The following is a 12404-nucleotide window of genomic DNA, read 5'->3' as shown; positions in this document are numbered from 1 at the left end:
TCAAAGCAGAAAGATGCTGATGTGACCGCTGGTGTTAAGAGACACTGTGCTATTGCCAGAAGTGTCTGACTTAAAAAGCAAATAATCCACAAGAAGTACAGAATACGGTTCAGCCCCGGCCCAGGCCAGCTAAACAACTGCAACAAAAAATAGCCAGGTGTTGTGGCAGGCGCCTGCAGTCCCAGCTACTTGGGAGGCTGAGGCAAGAGAATCTCTTAAGCCCAAGTGTTTGAGGTTGCTGTGAGCTGTGACGCTACAGCACTCTACTGAGGGCGACATAGGGAGACTCTGTCTCAGAAAAGAAACAAAAACAAGAAATATTGAATAGAAACCAGCAAGAGAAGGCTGGCTTGTGTTGTATTTGTTTATTAATCCAGTCAAGAAACCAAACGAAAGCCACACACACACACACACACGTCCCCACACAGTAGCTCTCAGTGACACAGCTAGCTGCTCTGTCATTTTGTAGCAGTGACACCCTCAGCACTGGCATCTAGCGTCCCTTTCCATTTGAGTCTGCTGCCCTGCCCTGCCTCTGTGAGGCCCACACGACACAGACCATTTCACGGCTGGAATCAAGAGGGAATTTTAAGAAAAAAGGTATCCACTAATTCTATCATCTTTTCATTCTTCAAGAGGTGGGACACGTACAGGGTGGTTGCCAAATAAACTGCTGTCACTCCCCGCAACAAGAGAAAATGTGAGACCTGGAAGTATTAGGCCTTGGGAGAATTTTTAAATGAGGTAGGTAAACTCATGGTAAAGAATGTGTGCTCTGCCCTCGATGGAGAAGACTGCGTGTAAAAATAGATGGGGGAAAAAAACCAGAACAAACCTAAGCCAGAAATCTCCAAACCTGCAAAACAGAAATAATTTATTTAATGATTCTGACCTAAACAATAGGGTATTTTTCTTCCATTTGCTCAGTTTCCAGCCTATCCGGACTCATTTTTCCAGGTTGAGATTTTGCTCTTCTAAATATATATTACTCTGAGATAAGAATGAATGGGTTCACCTGCAACTGTGGTCTATGATTATACCACAGATTTATTGAGATGTATAGACAGTTTCCCCACCCTTCTGTGCCATCCCATCTTTAAATTATAGACTCGAATAGACTTTCTTCAATCTCGCACAAAATCAAGGAGTCTTGGTGTAATACCATCTCAAAACTGCTCTGAATTTTTCTCATTAAGATAGAAAGTTCAACTGTTTATTTTGCAATCTGAAAGATGTTTCTGTGAACCTCAATCAGAATGGAAAATCGAGAACCTATGTAGCCTCTGCTGAGCCACAGCTCCCTAGTCTAAGGAGAAACCACACAGGACAAGGACTGATGCTCCACATGGCCAGGCAGACACATTTTGTTTTTAAGTCCTGCTATTCTGTGTTTGGAACTATACTGTGGTCTGCAGGTGATGGCTGGGTTTGGGGGCTTGTACTTGTTTCCTCTGCTTCCCTAAAAGGTGTACATATTTGTCCAGGTATGGGGTCTCACAGGTAATAATGTATTGAACTAACCTTCTTCCCAGGTTCAGTAATGGGCAAGATGCACAGAATGTGATTGGAAGATCCTTGGCTCCTGTCTCTGTGGAGGCTTTTGCTGCTGATGTATCTGCAATCAGGGGCAAAGCTCTGTGTCTGGGACATGACCCCATCAAGGTAACTAAGACAGGCTTTCAGGACGTGGTGTGGGAGTTGCTTTGATGAAGACTCTCCGTGATCACCTTCTACCATCTGGCTTTGCTGGCCTAAAAGGCGTGGGATCCCTGGAGGAAGTCAGGTTTATCTTCGTCAGAGCAGATGTCCTCTTGGCTATTCTGTTAAAGGATCCGACTGGTCTCGAATGAGACCTTCTTCATCTGCAGTGGGTTGGAGGTGGAGGAGTGGGACTTGGGACATCGCTATTGTGGTCAGATGCACAGGTGTTGTGTCTACACCCACAGAAGCTTCAATGGCCAAGAGCATCAGATTTGAAATCAGAAAGTGTACAGTCTTCTATATACAGAGGGTGGTGGGTTCAAACCCAGCCCTGGCCAAACTGCAACAACAGCAACAAAAATAGCCTGGCGTTGTGGTGGGCGCCTGTAGTCCCAGCTACTCGGAAGGCTGAGGCAAGAGAATTGCCTAAGCCCTGGAGTTGGAGGTTGCTGGGTGATGCCATGGCATTCTACTGAGGGTGACAAAGTGAGACTCTGTCTCTACCAAAAAAAAAAAAAAAAAGTCTGGGCTAGTTAGGGATTCTGCCTCACAGTCTGTCTTATCCCAAGAGGTCTTCAGGGATCAGCACAGGTGGAAGGGCCCAGAACCCTGTTCAGAGAGAGTAGCACTGGAGGAAGTGAAGGGGGGGTTTTCAGAGGTGTAAGTGGAGGGTAGAAGTACAAACCCCATTCAGTAAGAGTTTCTAAAACCACAGACAACTTGATCTTCTTCAGGTGGTCCTGAGTTTTCCCCTGAGGGAATACTAAGAAAGGGCAAGCTGCACTTTTGAGATGGACCATTTTCTATAAAGCACTGGTCATTCATCAGAACAGAATGGCCACTGGATGTTAGGTGCTCTTGAGCTATAGAGTTCAGCTTATAGGCCATGGTTACTGGGACGATATTTAAAAATTGTTTATAAGGGCACTGTAATGGCCTCCGCAGGTCTTCAGGCTGCCTGTGGCTTAGCCATCATGGACAGATCCAGTTTTTAATGGAACTATAATCTTTCAAGCAGCATATCCTACTGGGACATTGTGCCTTACTCTGGGATATCTCCAAACTTATGAGGCCCAAGGATTTTTAAATCAACCAGTAGCTTTCACTCTCCAGGCACCTGGCTGCTCTCCTGCTCCAGCTCCAGTCTTACACTCACCAGCCGTCTGACTGCCATCTATACTGTGGTTTAGTGTCACTTGGCTTACATAATCCTCAACAGTTGATTCCAAACATTGTTGTCTGTCAGGCATCAGTAAATTCATTCATATATTCACTCATTCAATAAACATCTACTATCACCTATTATGTGCCAGCTTTCTGGACATTCAAAGATGGATACAACCAGTAGATAAGACAGAACTCATTATTAATTTGAGGAGGTTGACAAGTAAGTAGTTACAATATTTATGACAAACACTATGAAATTACTAGCAGAACCCAAGAGGTACATCAAACCCAGTGTTGGAATTCGGGTAGATTTCCCAAAGAGATGTCAGCCAAGCTGAGCATTAAAACTAGCAAAGTAGTTTATCTGGTAAAGAAGATAATTACAAATATCTAATCAGAAGACTTTTAAATTCCATGAGACAATGATACATGGGAAAAAGAGAAAAATAGAAAAACTAGAGGGGTACAATGGGTGCCTGTAGTCCCAACAACTCAGGAGGCTGAGGCAGGAGGATCACTTGAACCCAGAGGTTTGAGGTTGCTATGAGTAAGGCTTGATGCCACGGACCTCTAGCCTGCGCAACAGAGTGAGACTCTGTCTCCAAAAAAAAAAAAAAAATGCATTTTTTAAAAAAAAATAGATGCCTCTAATGATAGGTACCAGAATGTGACCAGAATGGCAGATGGAGGGGCTGAACTTTCAGTTGCCAATTCTATGATCTTGACAGTGTCTGCTGGGTACTGTTTGTGTGCATTCCAGCTTTTGGCTCTTTCTGTCATTCAAGGTCACTCAATATTTTCATTCATTTCAAATTGACCCACTTTATCTCCAGCCACCGCAGGTAAGCACAAGCTGTCTGTTTTCAAAGGCCACACAATAGAACTCACATACGTACTGGTGTCTTTTTCTATCTGTCATCATTTGGATATAAAAATACCATGTATATTTAGTAACATAGGTCAAACTATCAAAGAATTCACCTTTTGATTAGAGAAGTGGAATAAGAACAGGATTTTTTGGTGTTGATTTCATAAGAAAATGTGTTTTCTGATAGCCCAATAGAACATGAGGCTATTTTTATAGTCCAAATACTGCTTCTCAGAAACATTCACTATTTCCTTTAACTCCACAGTACAAACTAGAGAGTGTTGAGGAGTTATTTAATCAAAGTTCACTTATGGCGTGGGGCCTGCTTGTTGGAAAGAAAGCTTTGAGTTTCTTTCTCAATGTCTCTGATTAGGGGAAAAGAGACTTCTTTGCAAAATTTCAATTTTGTCAAGGTGAATTAACCTGAGCGAGACTGTCAATTCACTATAAAAGAAAACTCTTACAGAAATGTTAATCTAAAATGGGGGCTCAATAGCTATTTGAGTGGGAAAATGAGTTTATACATGTTCTAAAGTATTACTCTACAAATAGTAGTTTAACAGTCTTAATGTAAAATCCAATATTTAATCCAGAAATAGGGTGACAAGAAGCTAACATCGGTTTTTATATCAACTAGAGGCTTATCACACAATTAAGGCAAAAAGCCCAAATTCCAACCAATAACCTTTGTGAAAGGCTACTGACAGCTGGGGGAGAATTTCTTCCAACTTTTCGAAATTTTAGCAACTGCTATGTGAGTTGTGTTGGGGTAAAATATGAAAAGAGTAGGACGCTACATTTTAACAAATGGGCTAAGTTTTCCCATCAAAATGCCCCATCACTTATATCATTATTACAATCCAAATTGTATATCCAGGTAAATTCCTCTGTGTTCCATTTTGAACCTGGGGACTACTTGAATCTCTCAGCCTCTGTGCAGACATTAGGTCATATCAGCGACTTTTGTGTCCAATATTTCCTTCTGGACCACTTAAAACCCAAGCCGGAATTACCATATCACACCTCATGCCCTAAATGAATTACGCCCAGCCAGGTGCAGTGGCTTACTCCTGTCATCTCTGTGTTTAGGGAAGCTGAGTGGGGAGGATCTCATGAGGTGAGGAGTTTGAAAGCAGCCTGGACAATAAAGTTAGACCTTATCTCTACAAAACCAAAACAAAACACCACCACCACCACAACAACAAAAAAACTAGCCAGCGTGGCACATGCCTATAGTCCCAACTACTTGGGAGGCTGAGACAGGAGGATCACTTGAGCCCAGGAGTTTGAGGCTGCAGTGAGCTAGGATGATGCCACTGCACGCCAACCTCAGGTGCCAGTTTGAGATCTAAAAAGCAACCAATAGTGATTGAATGAAGGAATTATGCCCATTTAGCTAATAGATATTTGAAGACTACATTAGGGGAATGTAAATCAATAATAGTCTAAGAAAAACATCATTAGAGTAGAAAAAGTAGAATGCAACAAAATACTAGGAAACTGTATTAAATTATCTATCACCCTCTCCAGCCATGTCAAGAATCCATAGGTCTATCACTCAACTGACCAGATCACTTAATGTCTAAATGATAAGTGATGAGCACACAGCAGGCGCTCAATAAGCAGTTTCAGAATACAGACGATGCTTTTGGAATTTTTCAGTAAGTTCTGCAATTTTGGATTCAATTTGCAATTGTTCTTTAGGAAAAAGTTGACCAGGATCCAAAGGGGAAAACAGGTTAGACGCATAGAGATAGAGTTGATCAGTTCTTTCAAATCCTTTAGCAGCCTGAACTTATGCAATTTGATTTTCTTGTCATTGTTTTCCCTGCACTATCAAAAATGATGCTTTCTCCACTATTTCAGACTCATCATAAAATGGCTAAAAATCTAAAATTCAATTTGCCACATTACGACTAATTTGAATAATGGCTGAACGAAACACAGGAAACGCTGAAGCAGCATTGATTTCTAAAACATTTTGCACTTTCCTCCTCCATCCCTGTAAAGTAAAGCTCGGATGCTATGCACAATTACACAAGAAAATCAAGAAAGCCATTACATTCAGCATTTTGTCATGATCATTGTTACCATGGCAAAAAGTGGGCTTAGTTTAGCACAGCTGCTACGGGCAAGGTCCGCTGGCTTTCTGTAAAGCCGGGTAACAATATAATGCCAAATTCTGTAGCTGGTCACTGTTTCTTAACCCGGAAGGACAAGGCTATTGTCCATAGATGCTACTGTCTCATTCCTTAATGCTTAGAGCAAATGTCATCTTATTATTTTATTCCTCCCATTGGCTGGTGATGAAGGAAAACTAGTTCATCTGGGAAGGTTACCACTTGACCCACCTCCTGTTCTAAAGAGAGCGAATGTGAGCATGAACTTAGGTCTGCGTTAATAGAAAGAGGCAAAGTTTTAACACTTGCACGGTCAGTGACAATAGGGTTGTGCTGGAAGGCGTGTGAGTCTGGGAGGGAGAGAGAAAGGCAGGCCTTGCTGTGTGGCCTCTCAGTTTTTCTGAGTAATCTCTACAATGGGGATAAAAGCAACTTCCTCGTGAGAATTAGCTGAAATAATCTACAGGCCTAGGAGGCATGTGGTGATTAATCAATACAGTAGCAGCCCCTCCCATGCCACCCCTTTCTCTATCTCTGAGATTTCTATATGCCTTCAGGAATGTTGAAAGAAGCTGGTAGGTAAGCTGTTTTCTGCTGTTAGAAGGTGAATCATTTTCCTTTTTTATATCATTTGGATACTTTCCTCGGAGAGCTGGGGAGAAATTATTTTAAGGTCTGACAATAAGCATAAATTTCACATCAACAGGCTAAAAATTCACTGTCAATATTATAATACGCACCACCTCTTATTATCCATATTAGAAGTGGCGCTAACATAACCACTGTGCAATGGAAAATGGAGTAGATGCTGTTTTTGATCTTACGCAGGGATTTTTTTTTTTAGTCTTAAAAAATGAAGCAGCATTATGAAAGCAGAGTTTAAATTACCTAAAATGAATACATTAATCAAGACTCTCTATTTACGCGAAAGAAAGGCTACTAGCACTTTTACCAGCTAAACAAAATATTTTTTTCTAATGAGATTTCAGCTGAGCGTCGTTTATCTTAAGAGAAAAATAATGGGACCTTACCTATTCCAGTAGCTCCAGAACTGGTCATGCAGGTAGGCGTGGTGGCTACATTCATCACCAAATGAGGCTTTGCTTTCAATCCAGTGAATTATGTGCCCTTCCACAGCTAAGGGACAAAGCATTACTAATATATGGCAAAGGAAAGGGAAGATTGAAAATTCTGAACTCTACACAGGCCTCTCTGTGCTCCACGTACGTTAATGAGCAGAGGCTTAGCTCTCATCATTATCTACACATGTAAGTATAGCCCAACTCCTTGTATTCGTTCATTGCAAGGAACATTTGTGTTACAGTCGCAACCTTTTTATTTTTGTCATATTCCTCAACAGTCCCTTTCCTAGTCTCGAGATTCCCTGTATAACTCAACAAGGGACACGTCCAGCAGACCAGAATGAGTTGGCTTTTTCCGTAGAATCGAGTTTTAAAAATTCACCATGTAGAGAAGTTGAAAATGGCAACCCAAATGTCTTCAGAAAATACATTTATTCTTAAGCCTAGGTAAATGTTTTCAAGATCTAGATTCCTTTTGAACCTATTGTTTTTTGCTATCTGAAAATACTTTTTGCCAACTATTTTCACCCCTTTAGATGCAATTTTAGAAAGCTTATCTACTCAGGTAACATTCACCAATATTAACATACCAACGAAAAATGTGTAGAAAATTTATCTGTTTTCTCTACAAACAAATGCATAATAGAATTTAAGGACTTACCGACTGGAACTTGTAAGATAAAGTCTGGCGTTTTGTCATAACCCTTTGCACGGAGCTGATCTTCATCTACAGGAAGAACAAATACTATTATGTGTCACAGCATTCCATTAAAAAGATAGCAATATAATTGCTTTTCTTTCTTACATATGTGTAAAAACTACTAATGAGGTCATACATATCTTTCTTACCCGTGCAGTGCTGGGTCAGAATAAATGAACTTTCTTAACAAACCTGAAGCCTAGATATAAAAACACTTTGGTCTTTCTGCATTTTTATGCCTTTATTATAAACACCATTAATTCAAGCTGTGATATGCTATCTTTCCTTGTAATTGAAGGTACTAAAAATAAAGGAATATACTTACTGATCGAAAGAACAGGCTTTCACCACCATGAAAATGGCTAATGTTGTCAGCCAATATTGACAAGTTACAGTAAAGCACCAGCACCGCGGCCTTTACTTATGAAACAAGTGCTTTCAACAAAGCAATTAAGAAAGTTTAGTTTCAATTAGTGAAACTATTCTTACACACAAGAAAGGGACGAGGGCAATGAGATCACCAGAAAGAATTAATTATCCTGCTTAACTCCTGTGGTATGCTATTGTTTTTGGCATTTGCTAGAGTTTTATAACTAAACAATATGCAATTCTGAAAAGCAAACAGGCTTTAAGATTTTTTTTCCCCCTAAGTCTGTTTGATTTCTTGATCCTCTGTAAACATCAATGATCCATTCTGAAGGAAAAAAGGCAGGAAAACAGGAAGCTTGACGAAGTTGGAAAAAAACTAGCAAGGTGCTTGGTTAAGAAAAAAAAAAAAGAAAAACGTCTACCAGTATTTTCTCAATGCTGTCCTTGACTTCTAATGGCATTACAATGTGATTTCTGAAATGGGGAGTTCTCCATTAGATTTTGGAGTGACCTGGTCATTCAATTCCAGACATGGCTTTCTGTCTTCACCCAACCTCAACTAATGGCCCCACCAAGTAACAAGGAAGGCTGTGTGGTCTCTTAACACCTACTGGGCTGTTGACATTGTCACGCGTCCCATTCCCCTTCCTGCATCACCTTTGATTAAAATTAATGGCCCATCCCCAGTGTTGGGTAGCTTATTTCCAATCCATTTGTCAGCCCAAGACAGTGGTTTCATGGCCAATGTTCAGAGACTCTCTTTTAGAACACTCTTGTGTAAATCTTGAAAGGTCAGCATTTTAAATGTAAATAACCTTTTAATGACAAGACACATATTTAAAGTAGACATTTAAGTTAAATTTTGTTAACAGTCAATATCCTTAAGCTATCCAGATTTTCAAGCATGGATGCCAGAATTCAGAACCATCTCCCTGTCTTGAAATATAAACAATTTTTAAGTTAACTGTTGAGATAATAAAATATAAATTAAAGTAATATGACTTTAAAAAACAAGAGAATTTGAGAAGTGGGCTGTAGATGAACAACACTGTAAAAACTTCTATCTTCTAACTATACTCAGACCACAACGAGACTATTTAATAAAAAAAGACATTTATTAAAATCGACTCCAGTGCCTTGAGCTGATGTTTCAGGTAGCTGATGAACAGTTTTGAAGGCTGGGTTGACATTAAAAAAGATAGATTAATATTTTATGAAAACTATCCTAGCTTGATCAACCTTTGCAGACGTTAAAATCTATTTCAGAAAGAAAAATGATTATGTTTCTGATAACAGCACACAACAAAATTTCAAAGGTCACCAGGCAATCCAAATGCACACACTAAAATCCTTTAAAGATGGATGCTGCACTCCTGTTCACTGCACCAAAATTACTAATACAATACCTACAATTTAAACTGCATGACTGACTTAATGTGAACATTCAAAAACCCAAACCCCAAAACCTGAACGTAAAACATCAATGAAGGTAGGGAATCGTTCTATCTCTTGTGGGGAACTTCAAAGTACAACTGGCTTACTGGAGTGTTCTCTCTCTCTCTCTTTCTCCCTCCCTTCCACTCTCTTGCTCAGTATGAAGTTGATTTGTAAACTAAAAATCGTAAAGGCTCCTCCCCCGGTGGCTTACTGACTGAACCTCCCCTCTTGGCCAAGAGGATCCCCTAAAACTGAGTTGCTAGCCATGAGAAAGGAGATCAGCATCACTCATCAGTTCCCCCATCTTCTTAGTGATGTCCTTTGTGGCTCATTACCAGGCCTAAGGCAATGCAAGACAGACCTGCTGGTCTTCAGTATATACAACAAACCACTTGAGTCAGGGCATAGGTCCAGTAGTTTGTCTCTGATTAACTGATCCTTATCTTCTCTGACTCCTGGTCTTTTAGGTAGAGCCTGACTCTTTTCAGCCAGTTGTCAATTGAATCTTTAAAACCACCTACAACCTTTAAATAAGCCTTGGCTTTGAGATTTCCCACCTTTTCAGGCCAAACCAATGTATGCCTTCCCCCACCATATCAAGTCCACTTGCTCAACGCTTCTTGGGTGTGGCTCTGGATCACAGTCCTCAAATTTGTCCCGGAATAAACCGCTTTAATTTATTTTACAGAGTATGGCTTCCTTTCCATCAACAGATCCTACAGTAATCGTATCCAAAAGATAGCATCTAGAAATCTGGGGAAAATGAGACTTCTATTTTTTATAGAAAAGAGGTTACCCTCAACATCTGAAATAATATGGACTGGGCATCTTCTCTCTCCTTAAATTTTCTTACCAAACTCTCACTGCCTTATTTCCCCTGTGTAAGTTCACATTGTTTCTTTTAACCTAGATTTCCTAAGAAAGGAGGAGGTAACCACTTGGCAACATGCAGAGGAAATGACAGGACAAGTGTAGGAAATTGCATTCATGAGCAGGTGGTCTTGCTCACCTGCTGGAGGCCCCAAGAGAAGTTTCTAACATCGATCATCCCACTGGGAGACTTTTTAAGGTCAGCCCTGTCCATCTGGCCTGATTTTCTAGCTTTTGAATTAGGTTCCTTTCTTGGCCCCCAGACATTGAAAAACTTCTTACCATTAGATCATTAGCCAAACCATTCAGTCTGGGTTTAAAATTTGGTTTATATGCCAAGGTTCCAACTGTGAGATCTTGAGGTGACATATTCTGGTCCCAGCCCACTCTAATTTTCTTCTGCCTCATTCTTTGTTAGCTACCCTGTGCTATCTATCAAGCATGGGCCTGGGTCTTACACCCTGGGCCTTATACCCTGGACCTCGTCCTATTGCTCTGAGGACAGCAGCATTTCCCTTTCATTTTTTAGTATCCTACCCACTGCCCTACTCTCACCACCAACATACGCCCCATACACATTTAATGTTCAAAAAATATATAACCGAATAAAATACAAGGGCATTTTAAAGAATATTTTTGTCTATTACAAAACCTGTCTAGACTGACAAAACAAAAGTTTCCTTTCCTAATTTAACTCCCCATGCATCAAAAAGCCATAGCGGTACCAACATTAACTCAAAGTTCAAGATTTCATTTGACAGCTCTCACTATTATCGTTCATCCTTGGTCTGAACTGTCTATTCTACATGTTTACCTGCCATTCATCTCAATTGTTGAGAATGGGATATTATTCCTTTCCTGAATGCTGATGGCAAATTGTCCTGTTTTTCTTTGATGTCTGGTATTTTAAATAATATTGGACTTATCTGCTCTTTAAAATTTTGGTAGCACGCCCCACAGAAACCCAATGTGTGCCCGGTGCTATTGTTGGGCAGTTCTTTGGCCTCTTCTCCCATTTCTTCTATGGCTATGGATCTATTCATATTTTTATCTCTTCTATAGTCAGTTTTGCCATTTGTATTTTCTTTGAAAATCATACATTTCAAATAGGTTCTTATAATACTTTGCACAATCTGAGCTAAGTGGTGACTTACAATTTTTTTAATTTCTCAAGTGGAAACTAAATGTTTAATAATCTGTGGTTTTCTGGGTGGCACCTCTGGCTCAGTGAGTAGGGTGCAGGCCCCATATACCAAGGGTGGAGGGTTCAAACCCAGCCCCGGCCACACCCCAACAAAAAAATAGCCAGGCGTCGCGGCAGGCACCTGTAGTCCCAGCTACTTGGGAGGCTGAGGCAAGAGAATCACCTAAGCCCAGGAGTTGGAGGTTGCTGTGAGCTGTGATGCCACAGCACTCAACCAAGGGCTATAAGTGAAACTCTGTCTCTACCAAAAAGAAAAAAAAATCAAATCAAATAATAATCTATGGTTTTCTTCAAGACAAAATGATCAAAATTTAAAACAGTAAAAATAATATTAGTTAGAAAGTATACAATTTATCCATGTTACAAGAACACTTGCACCCTCTTAAAATTTGAAATAAAAATTATTTTAAAAAAGAATATTATTCTTTTATTGGGAGGGGGGAAAGCCAAGTAATGGTATTAACACGAAACAACACTTTTAGTGTAACTTCCCAACATGGTTGAGGATCAGTATGAAATCAAGATGACCTATCTTATTCAGTGTAGATAGCACACACTCAGTAGGGTCTTCTGGTTGTATATACCCAATATACTTCACAACTATTAAGCTCTTTAATATCTTAGTTTAAGTGTATATTATTAAAATTAATATAAGAGTATTATCCCCTAAAAGTAGATTAGTTAACCTGCAGATTCACAAAATGTAGGTTTTTAGATAACTACTGATTCATATATTTCTGAACAAGTCCAACATTCCAATTTTTGCACAAAACTAGCCTAGAAAAGTTGAGTGACCAAGACTTAGACCTCTCAAATCATTACAGATAGAGGACGAGAGCCCGTGTCAACCAACTTCCAGTTTGTTCTGATAGACTGTGTATCACTC

At 40.0% G+C, this 12404-nt stretch overlaps 1 protein-coding gene across 2 annotated transcripts in view; it reads right to left on the bottom strand.

Moving 5' to 3' along the window:
• The window catches only part of CUNH15orf41 (chromosome unknown C15orf41 homolog), a 206385-nt gene that overhangs the window by 88242 nt on the left and 105739 nt on the right, over positions 1–12404 (bottom strand). For both annotated transcript variants that reach the window (XM_003791690.3, XM_023514287.1), the window contains exons 9-10: positions 7600–7665; positions 6888–6993 (exon numbers count right to left, since the gene is read on the bottom strand). In XM_003791690.3, the coding sequence (XP_003791738.1) occupies positions 6888–6993; positions 7600–7665 (172 nt within the window). The remainder of the gene's footprint in view (positions 1–6887; positions 6994–7599; positions 7666–12404) is intronic.

The sequence above is a fragment of the Otolemur garnettii genome, unplaced genomic scaffold, assembly GCF_000181295.1.
Source record: "Otolemur garnettii isolate 467f Iridium unplaced genomic scaffold, OtoGar3 scaffold00050, whole genome shotgun sequence".
Lineage (NCBI taxonomy): Eukaryota > Metazoa > Chordata > Mammalia > Primates > Galagidae > Otolemur > Otolemur garnettii.
Note: the sequence above shows the minus strand (reverse complement) of the source record. Positions and strands in the feature narration are given on the sequence as shown.